This window comes from Clarias gariepinus, chromosome 12, assembly GCF_024256425.1.
Source record: "Clarias gariepinus isolate MV-2021 ecotype Netherlands chromosome 12, CGAR_prim_01v2, whole genome shotgun sequence".
Classification (NCBI taxonomy): domain Eukaryota; kingdom Metazoa; phylum Chordata; class Actinopteri; order Siluriformes; family Clariidae; genus Clarias; species Clarias gariepinus.
Genome location: NC_071111.1, coordinates 24,094,395 through 24,116,961, shown reverse-complemented (window position 1 = coordinate 24,116,961; position 22,567 = coordinate 24,094,395). Strand labels below are relative to the sequence as shown.

The 22,567-nt window shown below is 38.5% G+C and overlaps 1 protein-coding gene across 1 annotated transcript; it reads left to right on the top strand.

The window, feature by feature from the left end:
• Window positions 1–596: 596 nt before the first annotated feature.
• LOC128534337 (myelin regulatory factor-like protein) lies at window positions 597–21,748 on the top strand. The gene is made up of 26 exons (XM_053508728.1): window positions 597–837; window positions 4,653–4,742; window positions 6,576–6,663; window positions 8,245–8,306; window positions 8,398–8,773; window positions 10,741–10,850; window positions 10,973–11,117; window positions 11,638–11,833; window positions 11,974–12,050; window positions 12,139–12,249; window positions 12,400–12,490; window positions 12,661–12,861; window positions 12,971–13,079; window positions 14,003–14,112; window positions 14,463–14,623; window positions 14,730–14,802; window positions 14,910–14,998; window positions 15,916–15,978; window positions 16,097–16,146; window positions 17,755–17,931; window positions 18,018–18,056; window positions 18,185–18,269; window positions 18,360–18,434; window positions 18,560–18,668; window positions 20,248–20,322; window positions 20,467–21,748. Exons 2-26 carry the CDS (start codon window positions 4,697–4,699, stop codon window positions 20,551–20,553), a joined length of 2,805 nt encoding a protein of 934 aa, XP_053364703.1. The 5' UTR covers window positions 597–837; window positions 4,653–4,696; the 3' UTR covers window positions 20,554–21,748.
• The last annotated feature ends 819 nt before the right edge of the window (window positions 21,749–22,567 follow it).

Genomic DNA, 22,567 nt, shown 5'->3' with positions numbered 1-22,567 from the left:
GCTGTAGTGCTCTGGTGGATCTTTTGTGGCCATGATTGACATTTTTTCTAAGAGTTGTGCTGCATTGGCTTTTCTGTAGAATCGGACCAGACAGGCTAGCCATCGTTCCCTGCAGACATAAATGAGCCATGGGTGCTCATGATCTTGTCACCAGTTTACTTGTATTGAATTGATAATCAGTGTTAATGTATTAATGTTACTTGGTGTTAATGTTATGACTGATTGGTATATCATTTGTAAATATATTGAGATAAAATCTAAGAGGTCTGGGTCAATAAGACAACTATTGCTATTGAACATTATTCATAAAAGACTTGAATAGACGGACGTTTCTGCCACCATAACTATTGTCTACAGGAGCCGTGCTGCTTCATTAGACAGATCCGAGACAGGCTGTATCTCTGAGATGTCATGGCTCTGTTTGCTTTATAAGACCAGACTTAGATAAGCAACTCTTACCACCAGGATTTCCACTGCATGGCTCTTTCCAATCTAATCCAGGCCATAAAAACTCCACATTTATTACCCCGAGCAAGGCCATCAGCCCCTCCTGCGCATACACATAGGTGTACACCTGCGCAGGACGAACGGATGGAGTTTGCCTCAGAGATCACTGGACAAAGTACATGATAGAGACTACAACAGACGCCATTTCTGTTGAGCTATTCTAATTCACAATAGGAAAGAAATGAACGATTGAACATTACATGGGGCACCATATGGGTACGGCATAAGTGGAGTATGTACCAGAGTCTGCAATGATGTTGGACTACACTTGAATGAGAAGCTGACTGGTGAAACTTCAACAGAATCTGGAAACGTTGTTGTGAAGAGACGGTGAGACCTGTTTTTGACACGATCGAATCTACGCCATTCGGGCCAAACGGGATCAATTGATACATTTATTTATCTTAATGCAATGGTTTTTAGTTAAGTTTTTATATTGCGTAGACTAACCAATTAGTATCAGTTTAGTCATATGTTTGATGCTTTCCTATACTTGGTTGCCTTTGCTTGACGCACGTAAGTGTAGGTTATACTGGGTCTAATAGCTGAGTAATTGTTGGTGATTACCAATAAAGTGGTTTGCTTTTTAAAGGGGGTGGTGTCATCTTATGATTTTTAAATCTTTTGGAAACAGCTTGTAAATTCTGGTTAGATTATTTACTCCAACTTTACTGCTAAAGAAAGGGTTTGATGAATTGATGAAGGTATAAATAGTTACCAAACATAAAGAGAACAGGCTTCCACTCGCCATCCTTCAGAGACACATGCCAAGGACAGGAAATGCCACAGTGACAGATTGATGTGTGAATCATAAAAATAAAAGGGCTTGGTGAATGGAAAACCACTGCAAAGGGCTGAACAGGAAGTGTCCTTATAATTGATCCATAGCTGGCTTGACAAGCTACTGGCTAGATCCTGACCGAGACCTCCATCAGAGATGGAATTAAACAATCTAGAATATCCAGTCTAATGTAGTAATTTAAAACATAAAGACTCCATTTCCATATATGACACTTTTCATTGTTGTTCAGTCCTGTATTTTACTAATACTACCAAGTGAGCAGAAATGTGGAAACAGGAAGTAGTTGTCTCCTTGTAAGCTTATCCTTTAGAGATGGTTTAAATCCAAATAAGCGAAAGTATTTAAATGAGTTGCATCAACAATCAAGGAAACTCAACCAGAATAGACTGGAGAATGTTAAGTTTTCTGTGGAAGTGATACGAATTTTTACCTCTCGGGTCTGGGTTCGATTCCTGCCTCGAGTTCTGTGTGGATGAAGTTTGCATGTTCTCCATGTGCTTGGTGGGTTTCCTCCAGGTACTTCGGTTTCATCCCAAGACATGCAGATTAGGCTAATGAGAGTGTGGTAAAGTGTATGTACAGTACAGTACAGTGGGGCAAAAAAGTATTTAGTTAACCACTGATTGTGCAAGTTCTCCCACTTAAAAAGATGAGAGAGGCCTGTAATTTTCATCATAAATAAGAAAATAAATCCAGAGAATCACATTGTAAAATTTTTAAATAAATTACTTTGTAAATTCTTTGGTAAAATAAGTATTTGGTCACCTACAAACAAGCAAGATTTCTGGCTCTCACAGACCTGTAATTTCTTCTTTAAGAGGTTCCTCCGTCCTCCGCTCGTTACCTGTATTAATGGCATCCGTTTGAACTCGTTATCAGTATAAAAGACACCTGTCCACAACCTCAAACAGTCACACTCCAAACTCCACTATGGCCAAGACCAAAGAGCTGTCAAAGGACACCAGAAACAAAATTGTGGACCTGCACCAGGCTGGGAAGACTGAATCTGCAATAAGTAAACAGCTTGGTATAAAGAAATCCAACTGTGGGAGCAATTATTAAAAAATGAAAGACAATCCAGACCACTGATAATCTCCCTCAATCTGGGGCTTCATGCAGGATTTCACACCGTGGGGTCAAAATGATTCACAAGAACTGTGAGCAAAAATCCCAGAACCACACGAGGTGACCTAGTGAATGACCTGCAGAGAGCTGGGAGCAAAGTAACAAAGACTACCATCAGTAACACACTGCCCCGCCAGGGACTCAAATCCTGCAGTGTTAGACGTGTCCCCCTGCTTAAGCCAGTACATGTCCAGGCCTATCTGAAGTTTGCTAGAGAGCATTTGGATGATCCAGTAGAGGATTGGGAGAATGTCATATGGTCAGATGAAACCATTTACATTTTGGTAAAAACTCAACTTGTCGTGTTTGGAGGAGAAAGAATGCTGAGTTGCATCCAAAGAAAACCATACCTACTGTGAAGCATGGGGGTGGACACATCATGCTTTGGGGCTGTTTTTCTGCAAAGGGACCAGGACGACTGATCCGTGTAAAGGAAAGAATGAATGAGATGAAATGGGCCAAAATACCAGCAACAGTGTGTGAAAAACTTGTGAAGACTTACAGAAAACGTTTGACCTCTGTCATTGCCAATAGAGGGTATGTAACAAAGTATTGAGATGAAATTTTGCAAGTTACCAAATACTTATTTTCCACCATAATTTGCAAATAAATTCGTTAAAAATCCTACAATGTGATTTTCTGGATTTTTTTTTATCTTTTGTCTCTCATAGTTGGGTATACCTATGATGAAAATTACAGGCTTAGCTCATCTTTTTAAGTGGGAGAACTTGCAGAATTAGTGGCTGACTATGTGATGGATTGGCTCTGGTTCCAGGGTGTACCCTGCCTCGTGGGTCCTGGGATAGGCCCCCTGCAACCCTGTATACAGGACAATGGGATATAGATGGTGACTGAGTGAGTGAGTGGTGACTTGGCACAGTGGCTAGAATTAGGATTGAAGCTCCAGGGTCTCAGGATCGATCGTGAATTCAAGCTATAATGCTATCTGTATTCACTTTCTGTTCTCCTGATGTCCATGTGAGTTTCCTCAGGATTTTATGGATTTCTCCCACCTTCACAATACCTTCACAGTATTTCGCGTAGGGTCACATTCACCGCCGCCTTACTCACAATATTTATGGGATAGGCTCCAAATTCACCTTGACCATGAAAATAATTACTGTACTGTAAGTAAATCATCACATTACTCCTGCTCTTTGATTTCAAGCTCTGTGTATATCAAGGAAACAGTAAAGATACCGATAATCACTGTCTCACCAACATCTACTGTAGAATAATGATCTGTAAAGGACATAGCTGTTATTTCAAAAAGCAGTATCGCAACTGGAATCCACAAGATTTCTTGCATCATGAAATACACTGTAGTCCATGGGAGCTTAATTGAATCTCACCATGTTCCAACCAGGCAGGAGAGACAAATAACATATAATCAATTAATAATTTCGCTATATATGAGAAGTGTTCAGGTCAAACCAGGACTGTTGATAATGTAGAATGACGGAATACAGTTATGAGAAGAAATCCCTGCTTTACTGTATTTCTCTATATAATCCCCTTATACACTAATGCCCTTATCCCAGTGTTTCACTAGTGCTCACATACCATCATGGGTCAATTATGTGAAGGTGGTTCGGAGCGAGGTCAGGACTGTACGGGGGATGTGGCAGTAACTCCCAGCCGAGTTCCTGTAATATACAAATGGTGTTGGTGAATGATTGTGTGTACAGTTTACTCAGACAGATGCGTTTCTCCTGCAAGTTATCCATTGATGTTCAAGGAGCAGGCGTTCCACTTGCGGTATGTTTAAGAGAACAACTGAAGTGGGCTTCGAGCCACCTCGATAGGGGTCGTCATTCACAAACACACAGCCTTCTTGAAAACGTTTTCATCATTTAAATGTTCTACTTTGGTCTCATCGTTGTGCATTGATTGAAGTCTTCTGTAAATGTCAATCGAATTCGTGCCTTTATTCACATAGAATTTTATTCAAGTCCCAATCTGACTGGAAGACCCCTCTTATGATGACGTTACTAAATAACTAGTCATGCTTCAGTGAAATATTAATTCAAATGTCAGTTAAATCAAAGTTACCTGCAAGAACCCAAAATACAGTAAAAAATCGTAAAATATTTTTGTCTGATAAAAGTCAGTAATTTGACCCTTCTGAAATGGTGGCATTTTTTGTTTCGCACTGTACAGTACAGTATATGCCGTATACAGTATATATATATACTTACAAACTGTCTGTGCTGTACAGGGGGAGCAGAGCGGAGGGAGAACAGCAGGTCTGGGACAGATCCGATGGATGTGCTCGGTGAAAATGAGGCCTTGCAGCAGTTCTTTGATGGTGAGACCTACTTAATGCCACAGTGTGATTTTGAGTGCTGAGAGTTTGAGTTCAATTACACAAAATATATTAGAGTAATATCTTAGCTTTAAGGAATGTTGCTATAATGTGTACAGAACAGCCTGCATTGCTTTTCTTGTCTAATGCACAACACTTCTGCTTTTGCTTCAGGGACTCTTTACTCATTCTCTTACACATACAGTGTGTTGTAGGAAATTCAACAAACAAAAGTTGTAGGTAATCCCGTACAAATCAAGCTGCCCAACCCTAACCTCACCCTCGGAAGCTGATGTGAAATCGGTTAAAGTGAAAAACTCCCACGCAGGTTGTTATACAGCGTGGATTTTATAGGAGTAGCTGATCAGGGTACGTCAGGTTAAAGAATCTAGATCAGGTCCAGGGAGTGTCTTTTGCTTCCTGTACGTTGTTCATGTTCCCTTCTGTTTACTGTACGGTCGGCATGCTGAAATAATCACATTAACTGCATATTAACTAAGAAAACACGGTGTGAATAAGTGTTGTGTGTACATGGTACATAGACTGCCGTCCCATCCAGGATATCTTCCCACTTGGCGCTCGGTGTTCTCAGGATCAAGTCTGAATCCGCTGTCACCCTGACCCGGATAAAGCATCAAATCGAGATACCGGAAAAAGTGAACGAACGAACGAACGATGAACTGTAGCTGCAGCGTCCGATGCTGTGTTCTCAGTTTAATTGCAACATAAGTTCATACGTTCAAGGCCACTGGTCCATAAGTCAGAGAGCTATTAAGTCAAGGCCACAGTAATGCAGTAATAATGTACAATGCCTGTGGGAAAGCAGTATTTTATTACGAGTGCAGAGCCATAGAAATCATTGTCCCACTGGGAAGAGAAAGGACTACAGGACATCATCAGGACCCATGAAACTTTAGACAATCTTGACAACCCAGGCATATTTTAAACCTCATAAAAGCTAATGTGTCTTCATGGAGTAATTAGTAAAGTGAGGATTATTTTGGTGAGGATCACCCAAAGATCTCTTAAGGAGACTTTTGGTTTACGTTGCTCGTTGGTTTACGAGAGGCGATCAAGTCAACCAGGACATCTTGTGAATGAAGGCATGAAACTGATTGACATTTACAGAAGACTTCAAGCACATGTTTAAAGAAACATTTTAAAGAAGGCCGCATGTTCACAAATGATGATGAGTTTTTGAGGATTTTCTGGTCGAGCCCAGAATTCATGGGTCCATCAATTATGGAAAGTTGTCGAGGTCCTGAAGTTCCAAAGCAGCCCCAGACCATCACACCACCACCACCACCATGTTTGGCTGTTGGTATGATGTTCTCTATATGGAATGCTGTGTTAGTTTTAAACACGATGTACCGGGATGCACACCTTCCAAAAAGTTCACCAGTTGTCTCATTAGTCCATAGAATATTTTCCCCAAACTCTTGGGGATGATCAAGATGTTTCTAGGCAAATGTGAGATGAGCCTTTGTGTTCTTCAGTGGCTTTCGCCTCAGAACTTCCCCATGGATACCATTTTTGCCCCCAGTATCTTTCTTATTATTATTAAATCACAAACACTGACCTTAACTGAGGCGAGTGAGGCCTGCAGTCCTTTAGATATTGTTCTGAGCTCTGTTATGAGCTCCTGGATGAGTTGGCCTCTCCTGGGGAGGTTCAAAACTGTCCCATGTTTTCTCCATTTGTGGATAATGGCTCTCACAGTGGTTATCTGGAGGCCTAAATCTCCAGGGGTTACATGTTAAGTACTTTGAGGAATGAGCAGGAAGACTTATGGTATTGAATGTAAAGCTCTGTATGCATGTGTTTTCTGATTCGCAGGCCATGATGTCAGCGGTGTACTGGACAGTGCTGTAGTGGACACCAGCATCCTAGAGCAATACCTGAGCAATGATATTGACCCCCCTTTGTGAGTACTGAACATATTTGCGTTCATTTAGTCTGTCTTATACTGTAAATTACTAGTGTAAGTACCTGTCTTTGAGAGGAAAAGAGTTAGTAGAAACAGTTTAAAGGTTAAAGCTAAACATAACCTGATCAACTTTAATGTAATCAGTGATATTATTATTATTTCAGGTTGAAGCCCACATACATGTCTGTCTGTCTGTCTTTCTGTATGGTCGAACTTTCTGCCTAACTTATTAATACAAAGAAAAAAAATGTTGTACATTTGAGTATTCTACGCCTTGTTTACACTAAGTTGTGCTTCTTTCATCATTAGCCAAATGAACACACCCTGTTTGGTAATCAGAGAGTGAATTACAGGACAGATGAGAAATCGAAAAAGTAGATCAGATAAAGATGAAGTTTTGTTTTAAAACGACTGCGGCGTGTTGAAATACACTTATACTGTACCACTTCAGTGCTGTTATTGAAGTGGTGAAAATATGAACAAATCCCAGCTATAAAAATTCAGTTTAGCGTTTCTAACTAATATCTATTGGTGCAGGCGTTTGTTTACATTAAGCAGGTAGATTATTAGTAGCTTATTTTAAAGTCGATTATTAAATCTGACACATAACTGTTCACAACTTTTACTCAACATTCTGATTTCACTGGGTGCAGGTTAAACTTCAGGCAGATCTCTAAGTGCTGCAAAAGTCTCATTAAATTCTGTCCAGCGGCCGATTTAAGACGCGCCCACAGTTTGACACATGCAAAGTCAAAACTTGCATTATGACTTAACTGATCATAAATTCACTTCTACCCATTATGCTGCAGGTTTAACTTTAGGCAGATATCTAAGCATGTTGTACTGCCAATATTTCATTAAAACGTGGTTGGACAGACATACAGACATACAGACAGAAATTGTTCTGTTACTCGTTTCTGGTCCTTTAATGCATGAAACAAAGATATCATTGAAAGAGCTATGTATAGACAAAACCTTTCTTTTATTTATATAGATAAGTGGCTTAATGTACAGTTTAAGGACTATCGCTTGTCTGCTCTGTAATGTCAAGGTCACATTCCTGTTATGTCACCACCATTACGGATGAATGTCTGTAATTATCGAGAGTGTAATGTGTATTATTGTTATAACACAGTGCTGTTAAAACTGGCTCTTCTCGATCTTATAAAAGAGAGGTTGGTGAACGGACAACTGTTTATAGCTGTTATAAAACGGGAATTAACTTGTTTTGCAGACGTTCCACAACATCACATATAAAAAGTACAACATGTCCTTCTTCAATAAAAAAAAAAATGCTTGGTCAGATTGCTGTGATATTTTTGAAAGAAAGGAAAAAAAAAAGCTACTGGACTGATTGTGGTGTAGTTCAGGGGTCTTTTATCTTATCCACAAAGAGATGATGTGGTCTGGCCTTTATGGATGAGATTGAAGTTCCCTGGTTTCGAAGTGATAGGAAAATATGGAGTAGGGTTCAAATCGGAGGCGAAATGAGAAAACTAGAACATCGGTTGGTCTTTAGATTAGTGGCTCGATTTATTGATATTTTTTATTATATGCTTGAAATGTTTGTTTTTACAGTATGTTACCCGAATCTCCTCCAGATTCAGGTTCAGAACCTTGTTCTCCTCCACAGATTCCAGGTAACAACCAAAAGCAACATGTATGTTTGTGCATGAATCTAATCCATCTTTGAGACATGGCTTTGTCATACTGTCACTTTTTCTTCTCCAGATGTCCACTTTGGTCCTGACTTCTCCACCAATCAGCTGGGTCCAGGTCTGCACAATCTAACAGGACAGACTCCCGCTCCTTTCTGTCATCTTAAAGCTCCACTTTCCTCTCAGTTTGACTTGGGAAACTCCATGAAGCACATAAGGACCAAAGCACCTGCTACAGCACAGACTGTTTGTGATTCATCTTTAAACTATACGTACAGCAGCCCGGCTGAGAGCTGCATACAGACCTCCGCTCCACCAGTACAGCATGCGCCTATAGATCCACTCAGAGGCTATACAGAAGCTGCCACATCCAGCACATCTCCATGCCTCTTACCCCATGGAGTTTGTGTGGATCCGTACATGGCCTCCAAACCTGGCCTGAATGCAGGGTGAGCAGTGTCTTCAAGTAGCTTGTGAATGATTTACATTACAATACAGAAATGTCCAACTTCTGATTAGTATGTTGTTCATTTATGCATTCAATACTTAGTCAGGGCTCCTTCAGCTTAAAGTTGTTCAGTTATTTTCCATCCTTCTCTTTACAATAATCCATAGATTCTATATGGGGTTCAGGTCAGGTGAGGTGGCTTGTCAGTCAAGCACAGTAATATCCTGGTCATTAACACAGTTACTGTAGTGGTAGTTTTGGGGCCTTGGGCAGGTGCTAGGTCCTGCTGGAACAGGAAATCAGCATCTCCATAAAGCTTGTCAGAAGACAGACGCATGAAGTGCTGTAAAATCTCCTGGTAGTCAGCAGTCTTGACTTTGGGCTTGCTGAAACACAGTGGACCAGAACTAGTTGTACAGTAGCTTATTCACTAAAGACATCCTTTTCGTGGTGGATCTTAATGCACTGACTCCAGCCTCACTTTATTCCTTATATTCCTGAAGCTCTCCCAAGGTCTTGAATTGGCTTTGATTAATAATCTTCTTAAGACTTCAGTTATCCCTGTTGCTTGTGAGCTTTTACCTACCACACTTTTGCCTTCCAGTTGAATTTCCATATATACAGTACCTGTTAAAAGTTTGGACACTTTTGGACATTATTAAGAAGTGCATTTAAAAAACCTGTCAAGCATCATGAGGAAACTGGCTCTCATAAAGACCATCCCAGGAAAGCGAAAGCAAAACCAAAAAGTTAATTTAGAGTTACCAGCCCCAGAAATCACAAGTAGCAGACACATCTCAATATCAACTGTTCAACTCAGATCATTGCATATTTTGGATGTCCTTTGCATTGTTTCACAATGTAAAAAGAAATACAAATCAGGACAATGAAATAAGAAGGGGTGTCCAAACTTTTCACTTGTAGTGTATGCTTCAGCACAGCACCCTCCGTAGCTTGTGCTCCTTGTGAAGGGTTTCAGTTATCATCCTCTGGATTCATTCATTACTACCCATTTTTCTGCCTCCAACACATCAACTTGAGGGCCAAAAGTTTTGCTTGCTGCCTCATATATCCCTCCCACTTACATGCACCACTATAACGAGATATTGTATCTGTAGCTACCGTGACAAGGAACAAATTTTGATGGCTAGACAACTGTGTCGGAGCACCTCCAAAACTGCAGGATGTGAGATTTTACTGGAGCAAACGCCGCCCCCTTAATCTGGCCAATATCTTCCTTAGTGTTATCATATCATCTTTATGTTTATGCTCATGTTATGTTATTATGTGATTATATCCATAACATGGATATGGTTTTATCCATAGACCAGGAAGGGATGGAGCCACATGTTAATATTTATAAAGTCACAATTTACAACTCTTTATGTTTTACCTCCTGTTGGATTATTCTTTTTTGAAAAACCAAAACTAGCAATGTATGCAATTTGGACAGATAGAGTGTAAACAGGTTTTTCATTTATTTTTATCCTTCTTTCGAGATGTTGCACAATTGTGGGTTGGTGTGTTCATAAAGTTATTCACATACCTAAAGGTTAAAAAGTCCACCAATAGACACCCATTGGGGTAGGAACCTCGCTGCCCCATGTTTGGTGAAGGAGAACAAATGAGATGTTTGAACAGGGTTGCAAGGATTGTGCCAAATTCCAAAAGCCACCACAATCTTGTTTTATAGCAAATAATTGAAATTTATTACGAAAGGGCAAAGTGTTAGCGCAGGCAAAGTTTACGAGGATTGAGAAAGAGGACTTAGGTGGTGGATCAAATCTGTATATCAGCACCAGGGTGACATTCTTTCATAGAGAAAGGCTGATATAAAAAAATAATCATTTGTGTTGTGAATTTAAGATGATTTTTATTTAAAAAAATGGCGGTTAATAATCACACAAATGAATTTCATAAAAGATTCATTTACATGACATTTTTTATTACCACCATTTCTTTTTCCAGTCAAATGTTACCTGTAAAGAATAAGAGAAAACGCTCAAACTCCTTTGACGTAAACACAGACGACAGCCAATTGGAGACGGTCCAAGCGGTTTGGAACAAGCCTTCATTTTGTAGGTGTTCAACTATTAAATGTCAAACACCACAATTTCTATCAGCTGATTCATTATGGGAATATTTTCAGCTTGAGTTGAGGTCGAAGTATTTCTCTGTTCTGGACACGGTGTGTCCACAGGTCCTGAAAGGAGTACATGTGAAGTGCCCGGCTATGATGGTGATGTCCAGGCTGCAAGTCCGGCCACGACGTACCAGCTACTGAAATGGGAGCACTATCAACCGAGCCAGTGGAGCAGTCTATACAACAGCAGCTACCAAACTCTGTAAGCCTTCTCACTTGTATCACTCAGGCCTGAGTTTAACTAACATAAGGCATGAACGAGTAAGAAACAGGTGCAGATGATGACAGATGATCAGGCCGTAAATCTTTAGTGGAATTTTGAAACAATGAATAAACAAATAATTAGTCATTGACGTGCCAAAGATGTTGCTTAAAAAGGTGTTTAAAAAAAGTTATTCAACATCTTATCTTAATATCCTTGGTATAATTAAGCTTTTGGCCTAAATGTAGTATCTAAACACATCAGTTGACTGAATACCAGGGGACTGATGGCCAGGGGTAGCTCAGTGATTAAGGCATTGGACTACGGTTCAAAAGATCCCAGGTTCAAACCCCACAACCACCAAGTTGCCACTGTTGGGCCCTTGAGCAAGGCCCTTAACCCTCAACTGCTTGGATGTGTAATGAGATAAAAAATGTAAGTCGCTCTGGATAAGAGCGTCTGCCAAATGCCTAAATGTAAATGAATATGACATATTTTATATCGGTCATGCTCCCGACAGGCCTCCTCCAGGTTACCATGTGGACACAGACAAGGGTTTCAGCTACTCCACGGCTGACGAGGCATTTGTGTGCCAGAAAAAAAATCATTTTCAAGTTACAGTACACATCGGGATGGCTGGAGACCCCAAATATGTGACGACACCAGAAGGTCCCATGCCGGTAGACGGCTTCCAAGTGAAAGTCTTCGGAATTAAGGTTAACATCTAGTACTTGTTTCTCTATAAAAATGCATTTCTTTGATTACTCCAAAGATTAAAATATATATATATATATATATATATATATATAAATATATGCCTGTTTAATTCAATCAAATGCATTTATTTTCTTTGCAGCTTGAGGCTCAGAACCACCACATCACCATCGAGCAGTCACAGTCAGACCGCAGCAAAAAGCCTTTCCTTCCAGTCCAGTAAATGTTCATTTGCATGATTTAGGATGTCTAAGGTCTAAGATCACAGGCGGGCAAGTTTTCTATCATGAGTTTATATCTTTTTCAGAGTAAACCTGCCTGGAAACAAAATCACCAAGATTACGCTTGGAAGGTTACACTTCAGTGAGACCACTGCTAACAACATGAGGAAGAAGGGCAAACCCAATCCTGACCAGAGGTGACCATGCACACTCGGGAATGACAAAAATGGACAAGTACTTTAGCTCTAGGAAAGAAACTGATGTGTTCTATATTGGGTTTTGTGTTTGGGAGATAAGAGTATATGAAATTTGTGCTGATTGTGTGATTTTTTTGTTTGTTTGATCAGGTACTTCCTAATGGTTGTTGGACTTTTTGCTACCGTCAAAGAAAAGAGTTACCTGCTGGTTGCTAATGTTTCTGAGAGAATCATTGTCAGGGTAAATACATCTTAAAATATAAAAAAAAGGTCATCTTTTGTCTTTACACGCCATCAACTATTACTGTAGCTGATACCTGCTAATGGCTATCTTAACAGCTAAAGGAGGCTAGGCTAGGCAGATAGCCTGGAGTTATTTATCTCTATAACTCACTTATTTGTCTCAACAAGGCGTCAAACCCAGGGCAGTTTGAGAACGACAGCGAGGTGCTCTGGCTGAAAGGACAGACACCAGACTCGATGGTATGCCAGGGACTGGTGGGGATCAACACCGATACCCCAGATGAGGCCCTGGTGGTTTGCGGAAATGCCAAGATAATGGGCACAGTCATGCACCCTTCAGACAGCAGAGCAAAGGAGAACGTCAGAGAGGTGACCGCGCTCTTACTGTTGTTTAATATGCTCAGAGATCCTAGGGTGTACCAGTCGTCCAAAATTAAATGTACGTCGCATCATGTGGATGCTTCTGATGATTTCCCAGGTGGATTCAACAGACCAGCTGAAGAGAATAGCCCAGATGAGGATCGTCGAGTATGACTACAAACCTGAGTTTGCGTCGAAGATGGGCATCGATCAGGTCCATGAAACAGGTGTGTGTAGCCTTCCGTATAAAAGCACAGAGAGCACTGGCCATGGTGGTATGTTTCCAGGCATGTTGTACATGAAATTACACTTGTTTGTGATCGTGATGAGTCTATCACACACCTTATAATGTAATCAGACTGTATTATTCAAATGAAATGTCCTCATTTCACAAATCCAGGAGAATTTTATTGGAATGCACAAAAGGTAATAAGTAGTAATTATTTTACACTTAAATCTCCAGCTCAGGTGGTTTAGTGCTTTTACAGGCAGGGAGTAGACATGATCTAAGAGTATTACTCACAACAATCCATTTGCAGAGGGTTTCATGGCAAGTCCGCCAATAATGATTTCAATAAATAGTCTGCGGTCGCAGTGCACAACTCAAAATCTTCCAATCATCAAGGTTACACAAGACAGAAGGTTTTGGCAAGGACACATTTTGGCTATGAACAGTTTATATAGAAAAACATTACAGTGAATCATCTATTAAGGAGGGAGAGAACCGACCCGATTCCTTCTTACACACATGTATTTTTGTTAATTGACTTCCAAAGACTCAGTGATACAGTTATATAACTTTGATTCACTGCTTGTTTAAAATAGACTTTCTACACAATAAGAACATAGCATTAAAATAAATTTGAGAATTTAACCGATTTCACGTTACAGCTTCATAATAGCTTTCTGAATAGATTCGTCTCCATAAATAAAAAATGTTTTAGAACTTTATGCATAATTTATTTCATAAATGTATTCATTTTATGTTTAAATTCAAGTGGGCTGTGAGTCCTAACAAAGATATAAAATCAACTTAACCTTGAATAAAGTTGAAGAAAAATTTATCTGATTTATTCGCAAAGGGTTAACTTGACTTTGTGAACATAAAGATCATGAATAATGCCTCTGTTACCTTCCTTGTGTGTTACAGGTATTATAGCGCAGGAGGTGAGGGAGCTGCTTCCTACAGCGGTGAGAGAAGTCGGCGATGTCACATGCTCTGACGGACAGAAAATCCCCAACTTCCTTATGGTGGATAAAGTGAGTACACATGCCCTACATTTTTACCATAAGCAGACATCTGAATTTATATTGAAAAAACCTGAGCAAGAGGAAGAAAACTACGGGACAGAAATACAACCCAAGACTTTTAGCTCATTAGACTATTAGGTTATTTCTGGTATACAAAGTCCATGTAAATCTCAGGTCATTAATAATAATAATAATACATATTATATATTTTCACACTTATTACTAATTTTAAACGTTTTAGAGTGAGAGGAATTGAGTCGAGCAGTTAAAATCTAGGCTTAATATGTGTTTTGGAATTTAAAGTCAACCATTTTGACCCAAACCAATAAGCTGCACTCCTTTGTGGACGGACCTAACAGGAACAGATCTTTATGGAGAACGTGGGGGCTGTGAAGGAGCTCTGCAAGCTTACTGATAACCTGGAGACGCGTATCGAGGAGCTCGAGGTGTGGAACACTCGCCTGGCCAAGCTGAAGAACCTCGGGAGCATGCGCTCCAAAAGCACCGCCACAAATAAACGGTGAAAAAAAAAAAAATCACAAACACATTTAAAGATTTCCTTATCACTTTCTACCCTTTCTCTTTTCTGTACATATATTTATTCCTTGTCTACATTTTTCTTACAGAGGAGTCACGAAAAGCAACAAAACCCAAGCGCCAGTTCCTCCACAAAAGCCCTCGCCACCAAAACTTAGTAAAGTAAGTCAGGGTAAAAAACAAGAAAAAAACAAAAACTAACATCTTTGCTCTACCTAATTATTTTTGTTTATGAGGTTTACTCAGAAAGTGTGATGTTTTTGTGTCAGGAGTATGTACGTGAGAAATACCAGCACTGTCTCCAGCACAGGATATTCCAGGCGACCATCATCCTGCTGGTGGTAACCATGGCTTTTTGGTGAGTTCTTTTTCATTCGTATAAACAGTGTATGAGAAGTTTGACAACAAAATGAGATAAAAATCATTTTTTTCAGTTTTTTTAGTCATTTTGGCAAATTATTGTCCACATTCACACACAGTTGCATGAAACTGCCTATACACTCCTATTATAGAAGCTTTAAACGAGCACGGCTTTGCTGAATTTGAGAGTCATGATGCACTTCAATATTAACAAAAGTAATATTTAAGCTTCATATACAAGATTCATGTTATTTTGCAATTTTTTTTTACTTGAGTTTATCTGCTTGTCCCATTCTCCAATCAGAATTTCTGAACTTTATTATAACATTATGGGACAAAAGATACATATGGACCGTATACAGTGGATCCCTGTACTTTGATACACTGTCTCCAAAATCAAACTGGAAGTATAATTTTTCATCAAAGTAAAATGTTTTTTTTTTTTTATCATTTTTTAAAATGATTTTCAACACATTAAAATGGTTTTGTGTGCAACACTTTTTAAATCATTATAAGTCACTGCCCTCACTGACTCACTTGAATATTGAATAAACACAATCAAAGCATGATTAAAAATATTATATATATATATATATATATATATATATATATATATATATATGACAGGTTTTTGCTTAATATTTTCTAACAGCTTGTGACATTTCTTGCTTCTTTTGCAAGAAAAAAGCCAAAATCAAGATATCTCATTTTGACGTCAAACTGTTCATATGATTAAGGAAAAAATATTAGCAGCTGTACATTATAACACACTATTATATACTGTACATAATACAGAGTAGAAGTTTAAAGAGAAAATTAAAATAAAAATCCCAAGCTTTTTACTACCTTTCACAATTATGTCAATTTTAGTTGTGGTTTGACATTGCGATTTGTTCCTTCGATTTTTGGTTCCAGTGCCATCTGTATCACCACACTCTACATGCTTACAGTAAAAGAAGACAATGATTTTGGGTTCAGGTAGAGTAGAGTCACTGTAATCACCCTCTAGCTCTTCATACATATCAGACTGTTTACTGATACATTGCAAACCTGAATGTGTATTTATTTACCTGTTCTGGTTCCTTAATCCTTGTAGTAACGCCAGTGTGCATCCGATCTCTACTACTACACATATAATGACTACAGGTAAGTAAAAGTTGGACCTGATCACCATGATTAGAGTCAGGCGGTAGGGGAGATACTGGAAAAGAACCAGTTACAGATTTGGAAATGGACTGCAGGTCCAAGTTCCGCCCAATGTCCATCTCTAGTGTACAGCAGCACTACACAAGGCTATATATACACACAATATACAGTAGTGTCGGCTAACATATACAGCAGGCTTAATAAACGGATATGTCATTGAAATCAGTGTTCACTGTACAAACACATGAAGAGTATATAAAAGCAATTGTCAAACTGACCATCTCTAAATAATGCGTTGTTCATAATAGTCAATAATCGCCAGGTTAAAAGTGATTGATTTTATTTTTATTATAAAAAAGAAGAATATCCCAGACAATAAAACTCTACACATTTTATTATCAAAGATTCCTTTAACATTCTGTCTATTAAGAAAATGTTCTCTGTTCAGAAGAACCCAAATTTGGCCATAATGATCACCTCTATATATGAAGGAAAAAGAGTGAGGCTTTAGAGCTGAAGAACATCATGCCAGCTGTGAAGCACGGGGGTGTTGGCATTATGTCATGGAGCTGTTCCCGTAAAAAAAAAAAATGACTGGTGCACATAATAAAAACAGATTGCATCATGAGGAAGCATTATCTTCCTCGTTAAGTGTCCTTGGATAGACTCCTGGCTTTTCAGGATACAACTGTATAGAAAAATAATGTCTTTAGCCTAGGTGTCTGAAAACATTTAACCTTAATTGTATTTGGTTTCAAAATTGTGACAAAATTTCGAATAAATTTGAAAATGAAACTTTCCATGTTTCCTTTAAACAGGAATATTTAGTCAAATGTATGACTTGATTTTCTTTTTAAATAATTTTTCTTTTTTTACTTAAAAAAAATGTTTAATACTGTATGTGTGATTACCAAGAACAAGAGTGACATTGTATTGTACTGAGAAAAGAACTGAAAACATGTTTACTCCAAATGTCACTTGTAATGCAAGCCAAAGGTCAGCAATAAAAGTCATACGATTACACAGACATGAAGCGAAATGTCTAACTGAACGTGTTGAGATTGTTTAGTTATCTTGCTTTTCGATATAATAGTAGTGCAGTAAAATCGAATTGCGTTGCTTACATCATTGCTTAAACGAGATTTACAGTACACACTCAAATGCAAATAAAGTCCACTGCTCAGTTTGGGGAGATAATTAAGGAACAACTGACAGTCTGTGGCGTTAGTGTACAAAAATAATGCATGGAGTGAAGGGGTGTAATATTACCCCCCTCCCCTGCCTAATGATTACAATAAAAAAATATATAAATTAATTTATTAGTTATACATGTGATACAATTTAAGGGTCTATAGTTACTGTAGATTTCCTGTTATGGAACGACATCATTCTCATTGTCATGATGAACTACAAGGTCCAGCTCAGAAAACACGGCCCAAACGACATGAACTGGCCATTTAAACCTTCTATTGAGTTTAGGAGGCAATTACTTTTTCACATTGGACAACTTTATTTTTTTCATTTAATAAATAAAATCATTTTAAAAAGTGCATTTGCGCTATCGTATTACTATTTCACAGTTTTATGCTTTATGGTTTCCCTTTACAGCGTCCCCTACTTCCTCCCCCGGCCCCTGGCCACCAGACCTTGATTTCTCTAGCGTTTTTTACTCGGACGAAGTTTATTGTTGTCTAGATCCAGAAACTACATCCAGAAACCATCCGTCTGTCCCGACGAGCTCTACTGTTGACCCCAGGCTTCACAAAACACTATCTAGACCAACAGGTCAGACCTCCTACATCAACAACCACAACACTGAAAGTTAATAAGTGTTACGCTACAGTATATTGATGTCTTTTCTGTCTCTTCAGTTAATATCCCATTGGAATGGTTACGATACTACACTGACTGTGAGTTTACCCAACAATAGCAAAATTCTGCCACAATATGAACTTTAACTGTAACTACAGTGTGATTGTAACTGCACCACGATTTCAGGTTTTATTCTGGATTAAGTTGTTTTTACTTTCTTTTACAGGGACGAACACGACCATCGAGTCGATCCTAATCATGCAAAACCAGCAGGTTATAGATCACGATTACATAGACCAGGAGAACTCTGGGTACGCGGTGTTGATTTATTATCATTTTAAAAGTCGTCTTTTTAAAAAAATAAATAAAAAAAAGAATGATAACCTGTCTGTGTTTCACAGGAAAGGGATCTACGTCTATCGGATCCCCATTAGTAAACACATCCCCACCAACATGCCGGTCACCCTACAGATAAAGTGTGTGGCCTTTTCATACCAAATGTTACTGTTTAATTTAATTATAGCTTTTCTATAGCAGAATTGCAGTGTGTGGTTCACAGTACTATGGGTGACTCTGTGTGTGTGTGTGTATGTTCGAACAGCACCCCTGAGCTGTTAGTGGCTCACCTGTGTGCCTATGACCTGAGGGAGGAGTGTGCGTCCGTAATCGACTATAAGGACACTGAATTACACAGAATCCACAACACACAGGTAGTGTTTACTCAACATCCACCATCCAAGGTCACATCGACTTTATGCTGTGTGTGTGTGTGTGTGGATGTGGATGTTTTACGACTTGGAGGGAGGAAGAAAAAAAAACTTTTTTTTAACGTACAGTACATACAGTAAGGTAGAAAAGAATCCCCGCTGTGTAGAGTTTGTATTTCATTCAAATATATACTAGAAACTAATTGCAAGTTTCTCAAATAAGATATCATTTATAAGCAACAAATAAATGCATTTTTGGATGACATTAAAAAAAAGGCATATTACAAATGAATATTAAAAGATAATTGAACTTTTTATTAAAATTTGGTTAATTCATTATTGATTGTTATAAGTGTGTTAAGGCTCTGAGTTACTGTTTAGAACAATATGCCCTTAACCCTGTCTGCTTCCTGTCTGTGCCATATAATGGAAAAACCTGGGATATTGAATTTCAATGTGCAGAAATATATATTTGACCAATTTCCATATAAAGTTCCAATCCTGGCTCGTAAAAGTTTGCAGAAAACTGTAAGAATCCATTTTCCAGCCTATGGTTGACTTTTGAATTTTTTCTTGGTTTCTTGAAGCACGGGAACAATATTCTGTTGTTCCATATTCTGCTGAAACAAATTTTAATATTACACAAAGATAACCCAAGTAAATACAAAATGCTGTTTTTAATGATGATTTCATTTATTAAGGAAAAAAACCTGTCCTTACCTACCTGGCCCTATGTGAAAATGTGAACCCCCGCTAACTAACCACTCCACCCCTGCCTTGCTAAATCAGGAACTGTGATTTTTTTTTTTTTTTTTTTTAACTAAGACGAATTCAACTTTTTAGATTCACGCATTTGGCAGACTCTCTTATCCAGAGCGATTTACATTTTTTAAAATCTCATTACACATCTGAGCAGTTGAGGGTTAAGGGCCTCGCTCAAGGGCCCAAAAGTGGCAACTTGGTGGTTGTGGGGTTTGAACCTGGGATCTTCCGAACTGTAGTACAATGCCTTAACCACTGAGCTACCCCTGGCCACACCCAGTCCTAATTACTTCCAGACTTGTTGAATCAAGAAATCACTTAAATACAACCTGTCCAGCAAAGTGAAGCACGCTAAAAGTGCTAAAAAAGCAAGATAATCTAAAAGAAACTAGAATCATGATCTAGGTTTTTCCTTAATAAAACAGAATTTTGTATTTACTCTGGTTATCCTTGTGCAATGTTAATATTTGTTTAATGATCTCAATCATTTAAGTGTCATAAATATGCAAAAAATAAATAAATAAATAAACAAAGAAGGGCAAATACCTGTTCATGACACTGTATATATTTCCTTACACGTTTTAAATTGATTTACATCATTTTTTGGTTTTTGTAAAGATGCTTTGTGACAATGACCACTGTTAAAGGTGCTATATAAATAAAATTTAATTGAATTGAATTGAACAAGATGTTTTAGTGTTTGGTGTTAGGAGAACAAATCAATTCAATTCAAACCTTCAATTAAACAAACTAAAAAATAAATAAATAAAAAAAGAGTTCTCCTAAGAGACATTAATGTGCAGTTCGCTGTGTTTTGCAGGGGTATGTACACGAGTGGCCCCTGTCTGTCGCTGGACACTTCCGATCATCTTTCCACTTCCGTCTCTCAGTAGCGGTATGTGTTTTTACTTTTCCTTCTTTCTATTGCCTCATCACCCCCCCTTCCCCCCCGCAATGCCAACAACTTAACCCTTTAGAAGTAACGTCTGTATATACAGTACACTGTCACCTAACTGTCACAAATCTGATTTCTCCTCAGGGTCAGGCTGACTGTGATACAGACCCCAACTATGCGGAAATCCTGTTCACTGACTACCACTTCCATTTCTACCGCCGCTGCCCGTGACGCTGGATGAACACTGATCGCACCCTTAACTAACTCTAATCACAGGTTCTCCTAAGACTGTTAAAGCATGATTTGAAAGAAGAAGAAAGGATACTGACCCGAGGCAAAAATATGCGTCTTGCTTGTACCATGGCCTGTTTGTGTGTGTGTGTGTTTTCAAAGGTAGATGTGTATTGATTCTTTGTAACATATGCAGTGGGTAGAGCCGTGGCTGATTATATCAGCAGTGACTGGGGAGACAGTAGCCTTGAATGGGAAGAGCAAAAAACAATTAAAATAGTAGCTGTGCGGATAATTTTCGACTCACCCTTGTAGATTAACTACAGTACGTAGATCTAATATACAGTGTGTGTGGGAGGTTCTTTTATTTCTGTATTAGTGTCAAAGGTTACTGACACCAGTCCCTTCCACTGTCTCTAAGGATTGAATGTCATCAATGATATACAGGAAGCTTTAGCCCATATGTTCTGTACATTTCTTATGAGTTTGTGTTCCATGTCCCAGGTCACATCTACTTCTATTATATTAATATGTATATTTGTTTAAAAAAAAAAAGGAAAAAGTGAAACAAATGATCATAGGGTTGTGAGTTTGAATACTGATGATGTTCCAGCCATTTGAGAACCAAAGAGGCTAAACTGGCCGTGTTCTCACGACGTCAATATAAACACTTGGGTGCCGAATATGCAAAAGAGAGTTAATAGGTACAGAATTGAGCAGAAGTTAAAACCAACTGATGCAAACGGATACACACAACCCTACCATGTACCTTTTGATATTGTCTGTGTATGTGTTTATATATGTATTAATATTAGTTTGCATTAAATTGCATCTAACCTAAACCCAGCTTGGAATTGAAGAACGGAACATTAGACCTCAAATGTTTTGATCTGCGAACGCTTTGTCCTCCAGTGATCCCCAACTCACTGCACGAGCTTCATTAATAACATCTCATTCACACTATGCGTTAATGGATACACCCGTTTTTGTTTTTTTTTCTCCATATTTGATATGGTGACTCTTCTTTGCACTGCTTGACGTATTCATAGTTTTTTTTTTCTCTCAAACAAGATTAGAGGAGAAGAGAATCGGCTATAATATATAAGATATTTGCCAGAGAATTTCACATGTAAACCATTTGAATCAGGACTTTTGTGATATTGTACTATATTAAATTATTCACTTTGTTTCACTACTTACTGTCATAGTTTTTCTTCACTGAAAGAAAGGGAGACTTTTCTTTATCTGCAAGTGCAAAGAATAGATTTGTATTTGGAGACCAGCACAGCCCCAGCTGAAAAGAAACAGTGACGCTGCCACCACCATGCTTCATCATGAGTATGGTGTTCTCTGTGTTGATAAGCTGCCTTGTTTCAGCACCAAGCATTTATGTAAAAATAAATTGTAACACGTTTCCACATAGTTAGGAGTCTATTAAATGTTTGAATAGTTTGTCTTGTGAGATATTGCAGACAGGGACATGTTTTCAATCAAGACAGTGTTTTGTTTTTTTTTCTAGAAAAAAGGGCTTCTGTAAGTATATATAATATAAGCCCTGTACTTTTGATACTTTTACACAAGTATGCATGTAAATGGAGTACTTTTACCTGAGTACTATTTGCCCTATGGAATTTCTACTTTAACTCGAGTACAGGGTTTTGTGTACTTCGCCCACCTCAGACATTTCTGCTGCTCCTTTCATGATGCTGTAGCCTGGCTGATACATTTTCTTCTTGTCCCTTTGATAACTTTGGAGGGCTATCTTTTTGTACACTGTGGTGTCAACTATGAAATCAAAAAGAAAATCCATAATACAATCACAGTTGATCTTAATTTGGGGTTAATCAGAGTCACTGATGGCACATGTGTGATAAGTACATTATTATTATGATACATGTATGAATGTGATTGGGTTATTTTGAGGACAGTCACTTGACTTCTTTATAAAAGAACTACCATGTGCACTCTTGTGCAACCAGGTTATTCCTAAAATGCTTACCGGGGAAACACTTCA